The following is a 23,211-nucleotide window of genomic DNA, read 5'->3' as shown; positions in this document are numbered from 1 at the left end:
AGTGATTGGGAAATATCTTTTTTTTTTTTTCCTTGTTAAGGGCCAGCCAGGGCCAGCCCTTTCCACCAGGCCTTGTGAGCAAGGTTGAAACTATGGTGCTTCTGGGCAGGCTGAGGTTTGCGGCTAGAGGCTGGACCTCATCCCTGCCATGTCCCTGACAACCAGTCTCCCTGACCCTGCACACCCACTCCACCTACCCACCAGGCCATTCCCAGAGCTGCTCTGGCCTGGCCAGCTCAGCAGCTGTGGAGTGCCCCAGAGAGTGGAGGGAATGTGAGATGTCATTCAGAGGCCAGCTGATGCAACCCTCCTGGAGAGATGGGCAGGCTGAGGCCAGTGAGGGGAGGAGACCCGCTCAGGGTCACACAGACGTTCAACAAAAGCCCAGGGCTTGTGAGACCAGACCAACCTGGGTTTTAACCCAGCCTTCGCTTAATTTCAGAGTGGCTTTGGGCAAATTCCACCACCTTTGTGAGCCTCGGTGCCCTAATCAAAGGTCAGAACAGTCTCTCTTGCATTGGGTTGTGAGCAGGATGAAATGAGGCATCCACACAAACAGCAGGGGCCTGACCCCCACAGTCCATCAGCAGGTGGTGACTCCCCCTAAGAATAGCTCTGGAGCCCCCAAAAGAGGAGGCCCCATCCTAAATGCACTACTCCACCAGCTCATTTCACATTCACAACAATCCTGGGACGTAATACAATTAGTAACACCATTTTACAGATGAGGAAACTGAAACCCCAAAAAGTTGAGATGTGCTACACTTCCCCAGGATGAGAAGCCTGGATTGTTCCTGCCAAGATGCAGCCCATCTTGGAAACCACAGCAAACACTTGCTGTCTGATTCTAGAAGTGTTCATTGTCTTTGAGCTATTTTGCACCTTTGTAAACCGTAGGTAACTGATGAATGTGCAAACTCTGTCTTGTCTAGTAGAATTGACTTCCCTCCCCTTTGTGGAAAAACTAGCTTTGCCTCTCTATATAACTCAATTCCTTTACTCCATATAAGTTTGTGCTTTTTTGACTTTTCCTTTGAGCCAGTTATAACATTTATCTGGTTCTCTTACTGTTTAACAAGTAAAACAAAACCTTTAACACATCATTTTTAGATTTGTATGAGAGTCATGATTTTACCTTTTTCTGAAGGTTACCTTTTAACAAGGCCTAAGAAATCAGTGCCTGATCTGTATGGCAAGAGTCCTGGAAATCAACTCCCCTGTTCTCCCTTGCTCACCTCCAGTGCTCCAGACTCAGCCCTTTCATGTGTATTTTCTAGATAATCCTCATATAGGATGCTACTTATCACCCTTCAGTTTACAAATGAGGAAATTAGGGCTCAGAGAGGCAAAGCAACTTAGCCAAGGTTACACAGCTAAAGCCAACAATTTCTCCTTCTGGAGCTGTGTGTGTGTGTGTGTGTGTGTGTGTGTGTGTGTGTGTCCTGCCTCCTTGACTAGATTGTGAATCCAGCTCCAGGTGGAGTCCAAAGAATACATTTGGAAATGGTGTGGTGTGTGTGATGGGGGCCAGGTGATGCTGTTAAATAGCAGCTTCCAGAGGCCTTGGCAGGTCGCTCAATCTCAAGGGAGTGAGGCTGCAGTGTTACAGTTGGCCGTGCCTTTGACCCCTCCAAATCCTGAAGAACAGTCCAGGCCTATGTGGTGGCCCCCTCTGTCCCTTCCTATATCTCCCCACTGAGAAGGTTGCCCAAGGTCAAACAGTTTGTAAATGTTGGAGCCTAGACTTGAACCCAGGAAGTCCAACCTTGCATGCTGCAGTCTTTAAGACCTGGACTTAAGCCCAAGTTTTTTCTTCTCAACAGTGTGTGACCCTGGGCAAGTTATTTAACCTCTCTGAGCTACTTAACCTCTCATGAGGTAGTTAAGATAATTGAATTAGATAATGTAAGCCAAGTGCCAGAAACATGGTAAATCCTCAATAAATAGTGCTATTTCCCAAGGCCTCATTATCTCAAATAATGAGCCACCACTTAGGACCCCTGCCATGTGCCAGGCACTGTGGAAGTTGCTTTGGTGACATCATCTCCAGGAATCCTCCCAACAACCCTTGGGGAGAGACTATGGTGATCCCTATTTGACAATTTGATGCCATTTGCCCAAAGTTACACAGAGAGTAAGCAATAAGGTTGAGATAGAAACCAGGTTGCCTGACTCCAAGACCTAGACACTTTTCCACTCTATGCATTCATTAATTCATTTGCTTCAACAAGTATTTATTGGGCATCTACTATGTATGCAAGGCACCGTTCTAGGAGGTAGAGGTACAGCAGTGAACCAAACAGACACAAATCCCTGTGCTCATGAAACCGACATTCTAGTTACAGGAGCATCAAGAAAAGCTTCTGGCCTTTCAAGGTGAGGCTGGTCACCCGTCCCACCTGCCTGATCAAGATGGGGCAAGTACCTGATGGGACTTTGGAGCTGGAGCTGGACATGGCTGGGGTAGTGGGCAGGGGAAAGGATCAGGACCAAAACTATGAAAAGATGAATACAAAGCTGTCTGCTGAGAGAAGTGGGGAATGGCCTCAGAAACAACAGAGCTGAACCTCAGTGCCCCTGGGACTTGGATTCCCTGAGGACTATTTTTCTCTGAGGTCAACAATGCCCAGAGCTAAAAGCAGGTATTTCCATGCATGAAGACTCTGACTACACTGTGGACAGAGCCTGCTTTGGGGCCCCCTATCTAGGGCTCCCCAAACCTCCAGGTAGAAAGAATCAGGATGAAGGTGACACATACACCTCACTCTGCATGGCTGCCTTCGGTGGATATTTGGGTGGGCCCAGGCGCCCTCTTGTGGCTTCCCTTGTCTATGCATGGACCCTTCATGTGTCCCTGTGGTTGGAGGGGCTGCCCGTGCCTAGACCATTTCTCTGTTTCCAGCCTGGACCCTTTCCCCTATTCCCAGCTTTTCCTGCCTCCAGCTGAGGCCTGAAAAACTTACTCAGTTTTCTCACCTTTTACTGCGTAGACCTTGGAACACAAAACTTGGGCTCCTACAAGCCCTTTGATGCTATCAGCGGGCACAGCCATGTGGTGGTGTAGCACATAGGCACACCATTTGGTTCAAATCCTGACTGTATCCATCACTTATGAGCAATTGTACAGCCTTGCTGGGCCTTACTTTTCTCATTTTAAAAATGAAGATCATAATAGTTTCTACTTTAAAGGGCTATGAGAATTAAATGCGATAATACTCATTGGCCAATTTATCTGTTAAAGCCACAGTACCATTCCTGTTCTACACACACACACACACACAAACAAATGCTATGCCTCTCGCCTATATTGCAGGGGCCTGAAGCCTGACTTGCCATCAGAGTTCCAGGTTAGATTCAGCCAATGGGAGGCAGCAAAGGCACATTATTGCTTCTCCAACAGCAGTAGGAGAATCTTTAGTCTTGGGATTCAGTTTTGCAGACACCTCCGCAGGCTTTTCCCTGAACACAGCCTCAGGATAGGAGGCAGCTGTGATCATTGCCAGTGGTTTCCTGCAGTTCCTGCAACTTCCAGACTCTTTGAAAGCTGTCTCCAGCCTAATCTTTATATTTTAAGCCATCTAATGGTTTTGTAAGCTCCCAATTTTTCATATTAAATCCATTCCTGCTGGATGCAGAGCAACTAGGGCTCTCATTCATTGTTCTGGAAGTATAGTATAGCACACCCACTTTGGAAATCCATTTGGCAGTTTCTTATAACATACACTGCTACCACATGACCCAGCAATCCCACTCTAGGAATGTACCCAAGACTCATGAAAACATATGTCCACACCAAGACCTGTACGTGAATGTTAATAGTAGCATTATTCATAATTACTCCAACAAGGAAATAATCAAAACGTCCATCAATAAGATAAACTGTGGTACAGCCATAGAGCAGAATATTATTCAGAAATACAAAGGAAGGAACTGATACATAGAACGACATGGATGAACCTCTGACATGACGATGAGTGAGAGTGAAGAAAAGCCAGGCACAAAAGAGTGTATATTTTATGTCAGCCATGGAGGTGTGCCAGTCTCTCTTCAAGAAAGAAACTGCCAATCAGCTGTGAGGAGTGAAGTTCTCCAATAGCCCACAGCTGTAGCACCTTTGGTAATGCTGAGGCCATGCTCTTCACGGCAGCTCACCCAGTGACAGGTCACAGAGGGAGTACAGAGGGATGCCCAGCTGTTTCAGCCCAACATGGGACTCTATGGGAATCTTCGTTCTGGGCTGGTTGAGATTTTCTAAGAACTGCACCAAAGCCTGAGGCTCCTCCTGTCCAGTTTTCATTTCTTCCCCCTCTTCTTTCACAGGTGTTAGACCTGCATCATAGTACGAAAATCCTTCTCACCTACACCTGTTCCTGCTCTCCTTTTTCTTTCACAAGCCCTATCTGCAGTAAATCTCTAGAACCGCTAACTCCATTCTGACATCTGCTTCCCAGGGCCCCAAACTGACATTCTTTTTTATGAAATTTTAAGAGGGGCCAAATTAATCTGTAGAGACAGAAAGCAGATCAGTAGTTGCCTGAGCCAGGGATTGGAGAGACGGACTGCAGAGGGGCATGAGGAAATTTTTGGAGTAATGTAAATGTTCTATGCCTTGATTATCATGGTAGTTACACTGGTGTATACAGTTGTCAAAACTCACTGAAGTGTACAATTAAAGCAGTGATTTTATTGTATACAAATTATACTTCAATAAGAATTTTTTTTAAAAAATCTCTGCTTTTGAGAAATATCTAGAGTGTGTGTGGTGGTTATAGGACTGTGCACATTTGTCAAAACATAGACTTGTACATTAAAAAGGAGGATTTGTATTATGTATGAGTTATACTTTCATGAAAAAAAGAATGAATCAGGAAAATAATTTTTACTGATTATCCCAAGTGATGATATGTATGGGGGGAATGCTCCATTGGAGGAATCACACTTCCTGATTTCAAAAATTACTACAAATCTACAGTAATCAAAAGAGTGTAGTACAGGCATAAAGACAGAAATATAGACCAATGGAACAGAATAGAGAGCCCAGAAATAAACCCTTGCATATATGGTCAAATGATTTTTGACAAGGGTGCCAAGACCATTCACAGGGGAAGTACAGTCTTTATAACAAATGGTGCTAGGAAAACTGTATATCCATATGCGAAAGAATGAAGATGAACCCCTACCTCACACTATACACAAAATTAACTCAAAATGGATCAAAGTCCTAAATGTAAGACCTAAAACTATAAAACTCTTAGACGAAAACAGGGTAAAAGCTTCATGATATTGGATTTGGCAATGATTTCCTGGATATGATACCAAAAGCACAGGCAACAACAACAAAAATAAACAAATTGGTCTTCATGAAAATTTAAAACTTTTGTATATTCAAAGACACTATCAACAGAGTAAAAAGCAACCCACAGAATGAGAGAAAGATATTTGCAAATTATATATCTGATAAGGGATTAATATCCAGAATATATAAAGAGTTTTTAAAATTCTACCACACACACACACACACACACACACAAAATCCCAATTCAAGATCTATATCAGGGAAACTACAAACAACTCTGATGAAACAAATCAAAGAAGAACTAAATAGAGAGATATTCCATGTTCACAGATAGGAAGACTCAATATTATTAAGATGTCAGGTCTTTCAAACTTTATCTATAGATTCAATGCAGTCCCAATCAAAACCCCAACAAACTACTTTGTGGATATCAACTTATTCTAAAGTTTATGTAGAAAGGCAAAAAACCCAGCATAGTGAACACTATATTGAAGGAGAACAATTACCCGACTTCAAGACTTACTATAAAGCTACAGTAATCAAGACAGTGTGGTATTGGTGAAAGAACAGACAAATAAATAGATCAGTGGAACATAAAGGAGAGCTTAGAAGTAGACCCAAATAGATATAGTCAACCGATCTTTCACAAAGGAGTAAAGGCAATATAATGGAAAAATGATAGTCTTTTCAACAAATGGTCCTGGAACAGCTGGACATCTACATGCAAACAAAAAAAGAATCTGGACACTGACCTTACATCCTTCACAAAAATTAACTCAAAATGAATCACAGACCTAAATCTAAAATGCAAAACTATAAAACTCCTAGAAGAGAACGTAGGAGATGTTATCTAGATCAGCGGTCCCCAACCTTTTTTTGGCACCAGGGACCGGTTTCGTGGAAGACAATTTTTCCACGGACTGGGGGTGGGGGGGATGGTTTGGGGATGATTCAAATGCATTAAATTTATTGTGCACTTTATTTCTATTATTATTACATTGTAATATATAATGAAATAATTATACAACTCACCATAATGCAGAATCAGTGGGAGCCCTGAGCTTGTTTTCCTGCAACTAGACGGTCCCATCTGGGGGTGATGGGAGACAGTGGCACCCGAAGTGTGTTGCTTATGTCCAGTCTACTCCGTAATCTCATTTTGGTTGCTGTCACTGCAGAAAACCCTGCTTCACAAAGATAGGATGTTGGAAATGGAAGCAGGCTTTTCAGTGCTTTTGTGGCAATCTCAGGATATTCTGCCTTGACTTTAATCCAGAACATACGGAGATTTGAAGTTGTCTCAAACATACTTTTAAGGCCGCCGTCATTTGTGGTCTCAAGCAGTTGATGCTCTTCTAGCACAGACAAAACTTTCAACTGATTCACCTGGCTTATTCACAAATGGGTCGCGGACCCGTTCCTTCCCACTTCGGGGGTCTTTGTGGTTGGGAAGTAATGCTCAAACTGTTTTGAAAGCTGAGATAGGTGATCATGCACCAGCTGGGAGAAAGAAGGCCCTGGCTCAGTCTCTTTCAAAATCTCTGCTAATGTTTGAAACATGTCCAAAATCCCAATGTTCACTCATCGCTCCCATAATTCCAGTTTGGCTTTGAATGCATGCACTTTATATGCTGACTTGAACAGAGCTGTTGTTCCCCCCTGAAGTGACAGATTGAGTTCGCTGAGCAGGTTTGAATATGTCACACAAGTAAGCAAGTTTTGCGACCCATTCTGTGTCACTGAAATGTGCTGCCAGTGGTGACTGTTTTTCTAAAAGAAATTTCTGGAGCGGCTCTCATAACTTAAAAACTCTGGCCAGTGATCTACCTTTAGAAAGCCATCTCACTTCTGTGTATAAGAGAAGACGTGTGTGCTCTGTGTCCATCTCCTCACAAAGCTGTGCGAACAGACGTGAGTTAAGGGCATGTACTTTAATGTGGTTGATAATTTTAATCACATCCTGCAAAACGTTGTTAAGTTCAGGTGACATTTTTCAGCTAGCCAGCATTTCCCTATGGATGACACAGTGCGTAGACTCACATTCAGAAGCGACCTTTGACCCGAGTAGTGAAACCAGAAAGCCGTCCAGTCATGGCAGCTGCTCCGTCACACATATACCAACACAAAATGACCAATTCAGTTTTCTTGAATATGTAATCATTCAAAGACTTGAATAGTTATGGAGCTGTGGTGTTCCCTGGCAACAAAAGTGCACATAACATATCCTCATGCACATCCTCCTGAAAAATGTAACTCACAAAAACAAGCATTGTTGCCTTGTTGTCAACATCGGTAGAGTCATCAACCTGGACTGCATACCAAGGTGACTCATTAATCCTCTCTAACAATTGTGCCTCAGTATCCTCTGCTATTACATCAATTCGTCTAGTTATGGTGCTAGCCAAAAGAGGAACACGTGCCACTACTGAACTGCAGCCTCTCCTAATAGTTCACGACAAATGTCCTTAGCAGCAGGCAGGATCAACTCTTCACCAGTAGTAAAGGGCTTCTTAGCTTTAACAATGCAGTTAGCCGCTAAGAATGATGCTCTCAGTGCAGACACATTTGATGAAGTAGTGGTCTTCAGTAATTGCTTCTGTTCCTCATGTTCACATTTTTTCTTTTGAAAAACTCCAAAGGCTTGTCTTTTAATGCAGGGTGCTTGGTCTCCATGTAGTGAAGCAGTTTTGAAGGTGTCATTGGATAGCTGGTCGCCACATATTATACAAAGCGGGCTTGGAGAATGTGAATCACCTGTTGCAATGAACCCATAATTTAAGTAGGACTCTTGGTATTTTCTTTTAAATGCAGCTTTCTTTTTGTTGGCAGTCTTAGAGTCTTCTGCTGTCTTATCACTGGGTCTTTCCCCCTTTTCAAAGACGCTCTCCAGCGATGCTTGTTTTTTACTAATTTTGGCTAGTGTTAGCTTGTGGGCTTACCAAAACTGTGACTGAGACAAGTACGCAGTGCGGGAAAGAGGCACGGACAGAAGTGGTAAATAAAATAATGGGCGGGGGGTCACATGCAGACTAAAATAAGTGTCGGATTCTGTCTTAAAACCTGCCACAAGATGCAGCTGCACAATTGAAGTACATCAACTCAGTTGCCACTTTAAAGCCTGCCACCAGATGCAGCTTGTCATTTGCCACTCACTGATAAGGTTTTGATATGAGTCTGCAAGCAATTGATTTGTTGTGGTCTCTGTGCAGTCAAACCTCTCTGCTAATGATAATCTGTGTTTGCAGCCGCCCCCCAGCACTCGCATCACCGCCTCAGCTCCACCTCAGATCATCAGGCATTAGATTCTCATAAGGAGCACGCAACCTAGATCCCTCGTATGCGCAGTTCACAGTAGAGTTCGCGCTCCTATGAGAATTTAATGCTGCCGCTGATCTGACAGGAGGCAGAGCTCGGGCAGTAATGCGAGCAATGGGGAGCGGCTGTAAATACAGATGAAGCTTTGCTGGCTCACCCGCGGCTCCCCTCCTTCTGTGTAGGCCCGTTCCTAGCAGGCCATGGACCGGTACCGGTTTGTGGCCTGTGGGTTGGGAACCCCTGATCTAGATGACCTACAGTCTGGCAATAACTTTTTAGATACAATACCAAAGGCACAATTCATGAAAGAAAGAATCAATAAGCTGGATTTCATTAAAATTTAAAAAGTCTCCTCTGCTAAAGACACTGTCAAGAGAATAAAATGACAAGCCATAGACTGGGAGAAAATATTTGCAAAAGTCATATCTGATAAAGGACTTTAATCCAAAATATACAAAGAATTCTTAACAACAATAAGAGTTGTTCAACAGTAAGAAAATAACCTGATTAAAAATTGGGCCAAAGACCTGAACAGACACCTCATAAAAGATACTCAGATTGCAAATAAGCATACAAAAAGATGCCTCACATCATATATCATCAGGGAAATGCAAATGAAAGCAATGAGATAGCACTATACACCTATTAGAATGGCCAAAATTCTGAACACTGACAACATGAAATGCTGGTGAGAATATGAAGCAACAGGAACTCATAGCTTGTGGGAATGCAAAATGGTGCAGCAACTTTGGAAGACAATTTGGCAGTTTCTTACAAAACTAAACATACTCTTACCATACTATTCAGGAATTATGTTCCTTGGTATTTACCCAAAGGAATTGAAAACTTATATTCACACAAACGCCTGCACATGTATGTTTATAACAGCTTTACTTATAATTGCTAAAACTTGGAAACAACCAAGATGTCCTTCAGTAAGTGAATGGGTAAACTGTGGTACATCCAGATAGTGGAATGTTATGCAGTGCTTAAAAACAAAAACAAACAAAAAAACAGACGAGAAAAAAAAGCTATCAAGCCATGAAACATATGGAAAAATCGTAAATGCGTATTACTAAGTGAAAGAAGCCAGTCTGAAAAGACTACATACTGTATGATTCCAGCTCTATGATATTTTGGAAAAGGCAAAACTATGAAGACTAAAAAAACGGTGCTTACCAAGGATTAGGAGGAAGGACGGGATGAATAGGTGGAGAGCAGAGGATTTTTAGGGCAGTGAAATTAAATTTCTCTGTATGAAACTATAATGGTGGAAACATGTCATTATACATTTGTCCAAACCCATAGAATGTACAACACCTAGAGTGAACCCTAATGTAAACTATGAACTGTGGTAATAATGATGTGTCAATGTAAGTTCACCAATTATAAAAAATGTACTACTCTGGGGGGGATATTGATAAAGGGAGAGGCTGCGCATGTGTTGGGGCAGAGGGTATGTGGGAAATCTCTGTCCTTCCTCCCAGTTTTTGCTGTGAATATGAAACTGCTCTAAAAATAATGCCTATTTGAAAACAACCTAATTCAGAAATGGGCAAAGGACTTGCACAGACAGTTCTTCAAAGAAGATATACAAATGGCCCATAAGCACGTGGATAGATGCTCAACGTCACTAATCATTAGGGAAATGCAAATCAAAACCACAATGAGATACCGCCTCATACCCATTAGGATGACCACTGTCAGAAAACGAAACCAAAAACAACAAGCGTTGGCAATGATGTAGAGAAATGTGAACCGTTGTGCACTGTTGGGAATGTAAAATGTTATAGCCTCAGTGGAAAACAGTTTGGCAATTCCTCATAAAATTAAAAATAGAATTACCATTGGTTCAGCAATTCTACTCCTGGGTATATATTCAAAACAATTGAAATCAAGGTCTTAAAGAAATATTTGTACACACATGTTCATAGAAGCATTATTCATAATAGCCAAAAGATGGAAGCAACCTAAGTGTCCACCAACAGATGAGTGGATAAGCAAAATGTGATAGGTATAGATATTCCAATAGATAGATAGATAGATATCTATGATACAGATATATACATGGAATATTATTCAGCCTTAAAAAGGAAAGAAATTCTGAGACACGCTACAACATGGATGAACCTTGAAGACATTAAGCTGTGAAATAAGCCAGTTACAAAAAGACAATACTGTATGATTCCACTTAAATGAGGGATCTAGGGTAGTCAAATCCTTAGAGACATCATTCTACAGAAAGTAGAATGATGATTGTCAGGGATTGGGAAGAGAGGGGAATGGGGAGTTAAGGTTTAATGGATACAAAGTTTCAGTTTTGCAAGATAAAATGAGTTCTGAAGATGAATGTTGGAGATTGCACAACAATATGTACTTAATATCACTGAACTGTACACTTCTAAATCATTAAGATAGTTAAATTTTGTCATGTGTATTTTACGACAATAAAAAACTTTAAAAAAACTACGTTATATTAAAATTATATATATATATATATAATTTCTTTAAAGAGTTATCTCCTCCAGGTGTCAAATATGCTGGGCACCTCATCGACAAGGGGAATGGGAAGTTCAGATACTATTGAACAGTATTAATCATGGAGGGCTTCTCGGAGGAGGTGTAGTGGTTGGGCTGATGCTAGGCCAAAGGGGCAGAATTCCAGTGGTGAATGATTCCACCTCAGTGTTCATCTGGATCCTGCTTCTCAGCTCACTGCTTCACAGTTTCCAGGGAGATAGCTTCCAGAGAACTTGGAATACCCATGTTGCTGTCACTTGGCAACCAAGAACTGGTAGCTGCAGCAACCTGCCACGTTCTTTCCATCATCCTGGGCCCTCATCTCTGGCATGGGCTCTGCACAGCCCAGGCACCGGGGGCCCAGCTAGGGAGGCACCTTCCACCTGCTTTCCTCTCAGCCACTCACAGGCCTCACAGGGACAACTGAGACTCTTGTTCATGGAGGTAAGTCCACAGAAAGTGCTAGATGGACTGGTGGGAAGGACTCAGACAACCTCCAGCCCCAGAGGATTCTCCCATTTGCTTCCATCCATGGAGGACCCTGGGGTCCAGTGTGGATGGAACACAGTCCTGATCTCAAGGGACTCACAGCCTAGTGCAAGAGACAGAGCTCATTTCATTCTTTCAATACCCAGATGCTAGTGCCTACTCCATGCTGGCTGCTGACCCACAGACCAGGGTGTGGGGGATGTGGCACACAGCAGACTCCACGGTGCCCCACTCACTCCTCAGCAGGCACCTCTAAGAACCACAGGCTTCTTTCTTTAAACTTCGCAATTCTCTGCCTGAGGGCTTTTCATGCTCCCAGAAGCAGCCCTTGACCTGTGGCAGATGGGAGTCAGTGAACAAAACACACCAGTTCCCTTGCCTTCAATTGAAACAACTCTGAGACATGTCCTACACTGTTTGCCAGAGTTGCCTGGCAGGACTGAGCTCCAGGTGTCCAGAGCTCCTGGCTTGAGCACATAACATACATTGGCTGCCTTTCATCCCATCTCACTTCTCTACTCCCTTATTGCTATCTCCTGGAATCAGCTCCCCAATAAACCACTCAAATCCTCATCTCAAATTAGCTTCTGAGGGAACCCAAGCTAACAGGGATGATGTATAACAAGTAACCAAAGTTTTGTGAGATGTGAGCTCTAACCGATTGTATGCAAAGCAGTGGCTGAACCAAGGGGAGCTGTCTGCCCAGGGCAGGCAATAGTGGTAGGGGGACATTGTCTTTAAAAACTTAAAAGCAGTAATAACATGGACCAACAGCCAGTCTACTTTTTATTATCACCATGAACCAGTCATTCTAACCAACTTCAGTGATAAAATTCCCCTCCCCCCTGAAGCTGATAGATCTCTCTGTCCCATGCCCACTCCTTGGCACTCCACTGAGGCCAGCTGCACTGAGGAGAGAGTCATTGTGGGCGGAGGAGATGGGGGAAGGCCTCAGTTTGTAGCAGTGACCTTCTAATCACCCAGTACCAGCTGCCTGGTACAGTTCTCCAACTGCCCCTCTGCCATGGCAGCTTTCACTAGGTTACCTCTATCTGTAATTTTTTTAAACCACTAGACAGTGAGCTCCATAGCAGCAGGGACTACGGCTTGGTCATCTGGGCCTTGCTCATAGTAGACACTTAGGAATGGGGCTGCTACTGGGTGGGTACTTTTGTGCAGTGCACAGCCTGCATCACTACCCATGGCAACCCAGCCTATGGAGGTATAGTGAATTAGTGAATGAATGAATGAATAGGTGAGAACTTTCAATAAGTGGGGAAAGACACTGCAAGCAAAAGGGACAGAGCAAGCAAGAGTAGGAAGCTTGCAAGTGCAAAGCTTCTCAGTGGAAAGGGCAAATAGCTTTATGTCACAGGCAGTACATCTCAGGAGTTCTATAGCCACCAGCTTTAGCATCACCCAGAGTGTGGTCAACATACCTGCACTCCACCTCAGAAATGCTCAGCCAGAATCTCTGCAGATGGGGTTCAAGAATCTGGGCATCCCAGGGGAACCCCAAGAACACAAAATTTGGAAAAGTACGGGGCCAGCTAACAAAGTGAGTGGTGGACTGCAAAGCAGTGAGACTGGCCCAATTGGCCTGAGCCTAGGCCAATAATTCATTCATTCAGCATTCATTCATTCAATAAGTATATACTGAGCCAGGAAGGCATTCAGGTATATACCTGTGCACAAGACAGACATGGTCCCTTCTCACTTGTCACAGTTTAGTGGGAAGACAGTCATTAAATAATTAAGCAAATAAATATCTAATATAGTGTCAGCTTATGAGTAATGCTTTGCAGGAAAGAAAGCAAGGTAAGGGGTTAAGAATAGGAGGTTATTTTGGATGGGATGTCAGGGAAGCCCTCTGTTGAGACTGATAGGAGATGAGGGAAGGAGTCATTTAAAATGAAAGAGCAAACCATGCAGATGTTTGGGGAAAGAGCAATCCAGGCAGAGGGAGTATATGCAAAGGCCTAGAGAATAGAACATGTGGAAGAGGGAGACTGGTTAGGAAGCTTCTGCAATAGTCCAAGTATGAGATGCCAGAAGCTCAGACCAGGGTGGAGGCAGTGGAGGTGGGTGGAAGTGGTTTGATTCAGAATATATTTTGAGGGTTAAGTTGACTAGCTTTGCTGTTGGATCAGATGTGGGTGTGAAAGAAGAGGGGAGTCAAGGTTATTGCAGTCAAGAGTGCAGGGAAATTGGAGGAGGTAATGTTAGAGAGAGACATTGCGGTGGGGAGCACAGACCACAGGAAGGTTCCTGCAGACCATGGGAAGGACTTACTTTTCTTTTCGGTGTGGTGGAAGCCCTGGGAGGGTTTTGAGTAGAGAAGGGATGTGATCTGGCATGTGTTCTAACAGAATCTCTAGTTGCAGAGTGTAGAACAGACTTTAGGGAAACAGAGATGGAGTACGGCAGTTTAGAGGCTGGTGCAGACATCCAAGTGAGAGATGATGATGGCTTGCAGGGTGCTGACTGGGATGGGAAAACTAAATTTATTTGAGTAAAAACAGTAAGTGGTAAAAATCATGAAGGAGACAGACAAATAAATGCCTGACATTTGGTAGTGGATCAGGAGCGCCAGCTCTCCAGTCAGCAGCTGCGTCTTCTTGGGGGAAGCGGCTTCCATTCTCTAAGCTGGTGACAAATCTGCAAAATGGGAATGGTAATGGAACATACCTCATAGAGTTTTTGATAGGGTGACACAGGATCTAGCACACAGTAAATATTTAATAAATGTTATCCAAGGAGCCAGACTGGTAGACTGCAGTACCATCTCTGCCACTCACTCATCTTTGTGAAATTTACCCCTCTGTGTGTCTGTTTACCCATCAGTAAAATGGAGCTATCAAATACCAACTTTACGGGGTTGGGTGGTGAGCATTAAATAAATGAATACAAGTAAAGCATTCAGAATAATGTTCCATGGAGCAAGCACCGCATAAGTGTCAATTATTATTCTGAATATATTTTAGCCCTATTTCATTACCTCTTCTCCCACCAGCATACGTCCACCCCATTCTGCAGATGGGAGGTCTGTGGCTCAGAACAAGGTAACCTCTCTTCAAACGATGCCACAACCTACGTGTAGCGGACCTGCCTGCTGCGGGGAAGACGAAGATTCCAGCTTTGAAGGACCTCGTCCCCAGGGGTCCTGTCCCGCTCACGCGCTGCCTGTCGGAACCTTTTAGCGTCTCCCGTCTGTTTCCAGCCGGGCGCGCTCGCGCAGCAGCGCCGGAGCTGGAAGTTACTTCCGGCGGCCACACCAAAGCTGAGTGTCTCCATTTTGGCCGCGCAGGTGGAGACTCGACGAGAGCCCGCGGAGTAGCGGAGCGGAGTCAGCAGTACCGTGAGGGCCGAATCGGCTCACAGCACATTCTCCCTTACTTCCTCCGCCCGCAGAAGCCGGGGGCTCTCATGGCGGGCTTGGAGGTACTGTTCGCGTCGGCAGCGCCGGCCATCACCTGCGCGCAGGACGCGCTCGTCTGCTTCCTGCACTGGGAGGTGGTCACGCATGGCTACTACGGCTTGGGTGCCGGCGACCAGGTACGCCACGGAGCCGGCCCGGGGCCAGTGTGGAGGGGGTGAGGTGTCTTCTGCCCAAACCCAGAGGACCGGAGGCTCTGTCCAAAGTGCCTGACCTTCCCTCCTCCCAGGTCTGGGTCCTACGAGTCATGACACCACTGGTACCTTTAGTCTACGGGTCGGGGAGGTACTCTATTGTCCCAGCCTAGCTGGCACAACACGATTTGAAAACCCAAGGACAGAAACTCGCTGCAGCACAGGCTGGCAGTCTCCGAGGCCGGGATTGTGCGGATCTGGCAGCGAGACAGGGGTCACTCTCCTGAGTACTCCTCACCTACCTGAACTCCGCCAAGCTCCTTCTCACGCTGCTGGGTGGGGTGGGGCTGTACCCAGTACTACCTTCCTCATACTGTAGTCGAGCGCCCACCAGATATCTGGATCCAGGCACAGGTATGGGGGGCCTCAGCTCCAGTCAAGATCCCCTAGAGCTCAGATCCCCTTCACGCTTTACTGAAGGGCCTGGTGCAGCCCACTGACCGTTATGGTCTTCACTCAGGCTCCGGGGGAACAACCACCTCCCACACACATACAGACATGCACTCTGGGTGTAAGGCCAAGTAAGTTTCCTCCCCAGCAGCTGTCCCTGCAGGACCAGCCCCTTCTGCTCTCCCATCCTCAGGCTCTGCCTCTTACAGCAGGGGGCCCTGTGGTCATCCCCACAGAGCCCCAGGACTGCCGGGCTCAGTCGGCCTCACTAATTCATTGCCGTGGCATTCTCCCATCTTCCCTGCCCCTTCCCTGTGACTCTCCACTGTGACTCTCCCCCTATACATCGTTGTACACACCAGCTTCGTGTGAAAACTGGGCCTGGACCCCTTACTGCCCCTTCATTTCCCTTCTGCTCCATCCGAGAAAATATCCTCCCATACACATGCTCAGGACTCTGCCTGCCCCTCACTGTCACTCTCTTCTCACTCTCAGAACCTAGACCAGCTCTGGGGAGCAGGGCGCTTCACTCCTTTCATCTTACAGTGAGATTTTAACCTCACTCTCATTTCTAACTGCTTTAGTTCTCAAATTTCCTAATCCTTTTTTAGTTTCTCAGATATACATCCAGAGTCTTAACTTTTCCTCTTCTGACACAGAGCTTTAGGGATCCCTCCTCAGACACAGTTTACACATCCTGGGCTCCTAGAGCCAGGTTCACCCCCCCACCCTCACTGCTCCATTTCTCTGTCCCTTAGAACTCGTGACCAAGACTATCACACCCCCTCATGCTTTACTCTCACCAACAGGAATAAGAAACACAAGAACTGTCATGGATTTCTGGCTCTTTTTTCCCCTCCTCAGACCTCAGGTGTCTCACTGGGACCCCAGATACACACAGTAAACTTCTCCACCACCACCTCCAGGCTCACGGGAAAAGAAGGACCAGCGTTATACACAGACACAGACACACACACACATACACATACACACACACACACAACACACCCTGGAAGCAGGAACCATTCTCCCTCCCAGATGCCTTTGTTCCTGGCCTTTCTGTTCACCTTTTGCTTCCTTCCACTTACCTTGCCTTTCAACATTTCAGACCTTGGGATCAGGTAGAGGCAGGGCCCAGAATCTTGAGTGTCAGGTTTCCACTTTCAGTATGTGATCACCCCAAAAGAAACCTTACGTCTCCTCGCTTGCCTCATTCCAGCTTTCTAATCTTTAACAGCTCTTTCACTTGCCCCAGGCATTTCATTTCACCTTTTCCTGGGACATTCTCCCAGAAAGCTGATGCGTAGGATGGTGCAGGGGACAATGGAATTGGAGAGGGGGTAAGACTTGTTCCTGACCTTGGGGCTCCCCTATCGGCTCTCACCGCCACCCCCCCCACCCCTCCCTGCCCCTTGCCCTGTCCTTCAGATCTAACAGGTTTGCGCTGCTTTCTCCCCTCCTCATATACCTCACTCTGTATTTTACTCTCAGCTAGCTACTGCTGCCCTGACACACTGTTAGAACCTCTCCCCCCAGGAACAGGAACTTGTTACAGAGCGCCTGTGTGACTCCCTTCTCTTTTCCCCTTCCACACACACGTATCAACACTGCAGATCTGCTCCCACCACTCGTCCCCTCACAGATCCTGTCGGCAACTCTGTCTGAGTCACTTTGACAGCTTAGGGACATCAGTTCACGTAGGTCATTGCCTCCTCCTAACTGGCACCATCCCCTTGCCATGTACTCCAGGCTTCCAAATTTTCAGAAAGAACACAATCTCATTTCAGTACTGGTCTAAAAAAATAAATAAGAGATACTTAACTGAATCCCAAAGGTCTATCTAATTCCACTCTGTTTATGAGGCCACATGTCGAGTTCATGCAAGCCAGAAAAAGATGCTGGCTCCAGACATCTTAGGGGAGTCCCGGGGGAGTGCGGATGGGGGTTTAGAAGGCATTGCCCACTGTCCATCTGTCCACCCCAGCGCTAAATCAAGCATGTTCCCCCACGGGGTGGGGGGATGGGCATTTGTTCTGCGCACTAGAGCGTGGTGTGTTTTTGCTTCTCTCTGCTCCTTAAGTGCCACTGGAGTTCAGGTTGCACTTGTCCTCCTCTCACTTCTGCTGAGTTTACTTTCATTCAGAGTAGAAACCTTTTGGAGGCATATCTTTCCTATTAGTTTATTTAAGAGAGGTTTTAGTTTTCCAGCGTGGGGCCAGCAGTCTCAGCTGAGACCAGTAGTGTTTGCCAAGTTCAGAGGATGTTATGTTGCCTCTCCAGCCACCTCCTGCTTCCCACCCTTCTGGGGGTGATAAGAGAGAGAGGAACGTCCTGAAATTGTGTGCTTGATCATTTAATGTGTTGACAGTTAAATAGAAAGCTAAATTGTCTTCTTTTCTCTTTGGTTTTGTGTCCTCTGGTACAGGGGAATTGTGTACATAAAACTTGATTAGAAGAGCAATACATCTTCAATAAAAAATTCAATATTTGAATTTGGATTTCTTTCTTGAAGTCAGCACCGCTCCTCATAAGAGCTTTACAGCTGTGTCAGGTGGTTTAAGTAGCAAGGGAATAGAGATGGCCATAGACTTAATTTTGAGAATATTGTTTTCTGTTGTAGGAATCTAAAGATTATGACAAAAGAGAGAAAATGCCCCAAATGATCTTCTTTGGGTGCATTTTAGCCCAGGGACACTGGAATGAACTCATGGCCATTAAAGAATGCTTCCAGCCCCAGGATTTTGCCTAAGGGGACAACTATCTTTACTTTTGGGGGGCCAGTCTTGGGGACCTGGCTGGGAAAAATCTCCAGCCATAGTGTGGGCAATCAGGAGCTCTGAATGCCAAACCCAGCTCTGCACTTGACTTACCATGACCTTGGGCAGTTTTCAGCCCCCCTTAGATTTTTTTTCATCCCAACGAGTTTACACAACCATGTACTTTGGCTGCTTTCCAATGGTAGCTCTTTGGGAGGTCTGATATTTGATGTCCTGCTCTAGAGGGCAGTTGAATGCCATGTTTGGCTTGATATCACCAAGGCCAGTCTCTTTCAGACCCACCTGTTTTCCCATATCAGGGCAGCCCTTGAGCTGGGGAGCATTGGTTCCACTGCAGTGAGAGGTATCAGCCTCACCAGGCCCTAGGATTCTCTCTTGCTCTGGAAGCCTGAGGTTATGGGAGAGTGAGCAGGCTGAATTATTTATACTCCAAGAAGAAATTCTGGTGGGTTGAATGCTGTACATGGGGGTATAAATATAAATTCAAAGGCCCTTGATAGAACAAAGACAAGGCATGTCATCAAATTCTTGGCTTCCAAGGTAAACCTTGAATCCAGGACACTAAACATGTAATAGGAAATTTACCCAGTTGAGGGTGAGGGGATAGTTTCTCTTTCTCTTAGCAGAGTGGGCTGATTAGTTTCGCTTTTGTTTTCTGTCACTCTCATTTCTCTGCTTCAGGCCTGTGAGTTTCCTTGTCATTTAGCCAGGTTTGAAACCATGCCAGTTGCAATGTCTTGAATTTTATTTGGGACCACTTTCCCAGTTTTGATTCCTGAGCCCCAGAGGTGACCAAAGCGGAGAGGCCCATGATCTCCATTCTTGGCCTTCCGTTGTCCTTGGTGAGGTGTGAGGTCTGTGTTGCTGTATCTTTGTCTTTTGTTGTTGTTTCTCATCTTTGGTCCCACTCCCTCCCACCGTAGTCTCATGAATACAGATCTTCCCAGTCCACTTGCTGCGTGTTTAGCTGTAGAACTATGCATCTATGAAAACAATATATAGATTTTTGGTGTGTTTTTAAATTTATTACATAAATGGTACCTGGCTGTAAATCTCATTTTAAAAAGACTTTTCTTTGTCACATTGTTTACTTTTATCTATAATACTGCAATTAGATCTAGTTTGTTCCTTCTAACTGCTACACAGTATTCCACTGTGAACATATTTTGCATTTTAACTCCCGTTTGGTTCCTCCAACAGGGTTGTGATGAAGATCCCTTGTCAAAATCCCTGTGCCTCTGTGCACAGAATTTCTTCCAGGAGTGAAGGTTTTGGGTCACGGGGTGTCGGCTTATCTAATTGCACTGAATATTACTAGATTGCTCTCCAAAGGGGTTGTAAGAGTGTGAACGGCCACCAGCAGCGCCTGGAGGTTGCCATTCTCCCCACACCCACACAAACACTGGCAAAGAAATAGAAAAATAGATAACAGCAGTCTGATGGGTGGATCCTGGTATCTCATATTTCAACCTACGTGTGTCTGAGTGCTAGTAAAGTTGAATAATCCTTTATACACTGTTAACTGCTCTTATCTTTTGCTTGTTCATACCTTTTTCAAGTGGGTTCCCAATTTTTATTGTTCGTTTTCCAGGCATTCTCTTTTTGTACTAGTTATTAATTCTTTTCTTTTGCAGCCACGGCACATAGCTCATCCTAGCCCGTGACTGCCTGTTAACTTTGTCTGTAGTATCTGTTGTTGATCTGGAGCTTTAAATTATGAGCAGTGTCAAAGGCAGCACTTTTTTTCTTTTGTGGACTCATTTAAGAAATCTTTCCCCACCTGGAAGTCACTGTATTAGTTTTTACTATAGAGGTAGTTTGAGAACTATTTCTCAAACGTTAGTATGTAAAAAGAAAATCCTAGGATTTTTTTTTTTTAAAGAAATGAGGCCATCACAACTCACAGTGATGCATTTTTACACCCATTAGGTTGGCAAAAATTTTTAAATTGGATAATAGCAATGTTGCTGACCACGTGGAACAAGAACTCTCATACATTGCTCATGGGAGTGTAAATCCATACTTCTTTTGAAAACAATTTGACTTTATCTTATAAATTAAAAGTTCTTCCGCTAGAGATACTCTACAGGAGTTCATCCATATGTGTACTAGGAGATGTATACAAGAGTGTTCATAGCAACATTGTTTATAATAGCAAAACAAATAAACTGGAAGCACTCCAAATATCCATCAACAAGTGAGTGTGTAACTTGCAGCATATTCATGCAATGATGGGCTATATGGCTGTGAACTATATAGCAAAAATGGAACGCTGTACAGTGAGTCAGCTATAGTTAAGTGTATTGACATGGATGAATCTCAAAACAATATCGACTGAAAACGGCAGATGATAAAAGTGATGCTATTTATATAAAATTCAAAAACATTTGAAACAATATATTTTTAGGATTTGTGTATAGTAACACAACTATAAGGAAAAGTAAAGAAATTTTAAAAACAACCTAGTGATTACCCATGAGGGAGGAGGAGGGAGATTCATCGGGGATACGCTACTCAAGGCTTGAGCAGAATTGGCCACGTTCTGTTTCTTAAGCTGGTTGTAGATACATAGGTGTCCATTTTATAATTCTTCTTTTATCTTGTACGTGTGCTATATTTTGTTTGTATGAAAGTTGTTCATAATTTTTGTTAAGACACTACAGTAGTCTGGAGAGGTATACATTAGAATCTGTAGTTTTAGTCAACACTTCTGTGATCCCTTTGCAGATGGCCTGAATTCCAAACTTCGAGAAACACTGTCTTAGAATTTCACAGTATCCCTTTAGGTGACTGACCTTATTCTTGACAGGGGGATAGAGAAGAGATTGTTAAACCAAGGCTACAGATTCTTAACAGATTCCAGTGCTGTGTCACAAAGGCAGTCAGCTATGAGGGAGGATCACTAGAGCAGGAGTCCAGAGACCCCAGACCTCTAACTTGCTGTAGGACCTTGGACATTTTACTTCTCCTGACCTCCATGTCTTCATCAGTGAAGTGAGGGAGTGGGATTAGATTATCTGTAAGGTCCTTTTTAGATCTGAGGTCATGATCTTTCACCTCTCATCTCTGGTGTCTTCTCAGCCGGGTCCCAATGATAAGAAATCAGAACTGCTGCCAGCGGAATGGAACAACAATAAAGACCTGTATGTCCTCCGGTATGAGTCAAAGGATGGGTCCAGAAAGCTCCTTGTGAAGGCTGTCACTGTGGAGAACAGCATGATCATCAATGTGCTGGTGAGTCCCTAGGACACAAGAGGGGTCCGCTGATGGGAGTAGACCTTGGGATCACCTTTTTGAAACCCATTTAAGAACCCTCAATGTTCGTGAAGCCTTTACTCAGTGATCCTACTTCCAGAACTTTATTCTGAGGCGAGGACCCTAAATGTAGAAATGCTTTGTGTTCAAAGATGTTCCCTGCCTACTACTGTAAGAGGAGGGACTTTCCATCACAGAGGAATAGTTAAGTAAATTAAGGGAAATCCATTCAGGGACAGCTTGGGAGAAAAAAGCTTATTGTAGCCCCGGGGGCTACTTTTAGTTCTTTAGATAAGCTTAGCTTTCTGCTGCCTTGGAGCCTGTATACCTCTTGTTTCCTATGCTGGAAAGCTCTTCCTCTGTACCATTGCCGCCTCACACAGATACACACCCTCCACCCTTCCTTTAGCCTGACTGACTCCCTCTTGTTTTTCACTTACTCAAAAAGTTCAGTCCTGACTACTTACTCTCGTCTGCCAGAAAAATCTAAATTATGCCTCTGCTTCATTATTTTATTTTCCTGCCTGGTACTTAACACAGTTTGTAATTAGTGTACTTATTTATGCTTTGGTGTAATATTTGTATTCTACCACTATAGCAGAACATTCTGTAGTCTATGTAATATAGACTATAAGCACCCTGAGGGCAGTGACTCTTTTTTTAAGCTTAGCCTGGTTGTCTGTATTTATACAAAAGTATCATGCAGTCTGTATTGTGCTGCACTTTGCTTTTTTTCCCTCAATATGTTTTGGAGGTCTTTACGTGGGAATGCACATAGCTATACCTTACTCATTTTAGCCACTATATAGTATTCCATAATACGATAATTTGTGTATCCCTCTCCCTTTTTAAAAAAAAAAATTATTTATTTATTTATTTATTTATTTATGACTGTGTTGGGTCTTCGATTCTGTGCGAGGGTTTTCTCTAGTTGCGGCAAGCAGGGGCCACTCTTCATCGCGGTGCGCGGGCCTCTCACTACCGCGGCCTCTCTTGTTGCGGAGCACAGGCTCCAGACGCGCAGGTTCAGTAATTGTGGCTCACGGGCCCAGCTGCTCCATGGCATGTGAGATCTTCCCAGACCAGGGCTGGAACCCGTGTCCCCTGCATTGGCAGGCAGATTCTCAACCACTGCGCCACCAGGGAAGCCCTATCCCTCTCCCTTTTGATGAACGTTTACATTTTGTATCACACAGTGTTCTTAGTTATAAACAACAGAATCCCCTCAGGTTTGTTTAAACAGTGAGGTTTATTAAAAGAACTGGGATAACTCACTGAATTGTCGGGAGGGCTGGAGAAACAGTTTCAAGGCTGGGCTTCCAGGGCATTGCTCCAAACCATGCCATGGAAACCACTGCTGCTGCCACCACCCCAGGGCATTAGGTACTGGCTGACTGCCAACCCAGGTGCCCCTTCTCAGGAGCCACTGATGTTGTGACCCTTGCTGCTACCCTCGATAGCAAGACGTCTGCCCCTTACTCAGCCTGTTTATCCATGGTGCTCACCTCCAAGTTGAAGTTGTGCATCCATTTGGCACCT

General features: G+C 44.6%; 1 protein-coding gene across 1 annotated transcript in view; it reads left to right on the top strand.

The window, feature by feature from the left end:
- Positions 1-14,901: 14,901 nt before the first annotated feature.
- The window catches only part of PSMF1 (proteasome inhibitor subunit 1), a 45,979-nt gene continuing 37,669 nt past the window's right edge, over positions 14,902-23,211 (top strand). Inside the window, exons 1-2 of the mRNA XM_007193347.2 lie at positions 14,902-15,175; positions 21,499-21,651. Of these exons, the coding sequence (XP_007193409.1) occupies positions 15,047-15,175; positions 21,499-21,651 (282 nt within the window). The 5' untranslated portion in view covers positions 14,902-15,046. The remainder of the gene's footprint in view (positions 15,176-21,498; positions 21,652-23,211) is intronic.

The sequence above is a fragment of the Balaenoptera acutorostrata genome, chromosome 15 (assembly GCF_949987535.1).
Source record: "Balaenoptera acutorostrata chromosome 15, mBalAcu1.1, whole genome shotgun sequence".
NCBI classification, from domain to species: Eukaryota; Metazoa; Chordata; class Mammalia; order Artiodactyla; family Balaenopteridae; genus Balaenoptera; species Balaenoptera acutorostrata.
Note: the sequence above shows the minus strand (reverse complement) of the source record. Positions and strands in the feature narration are given on the sequence as shown.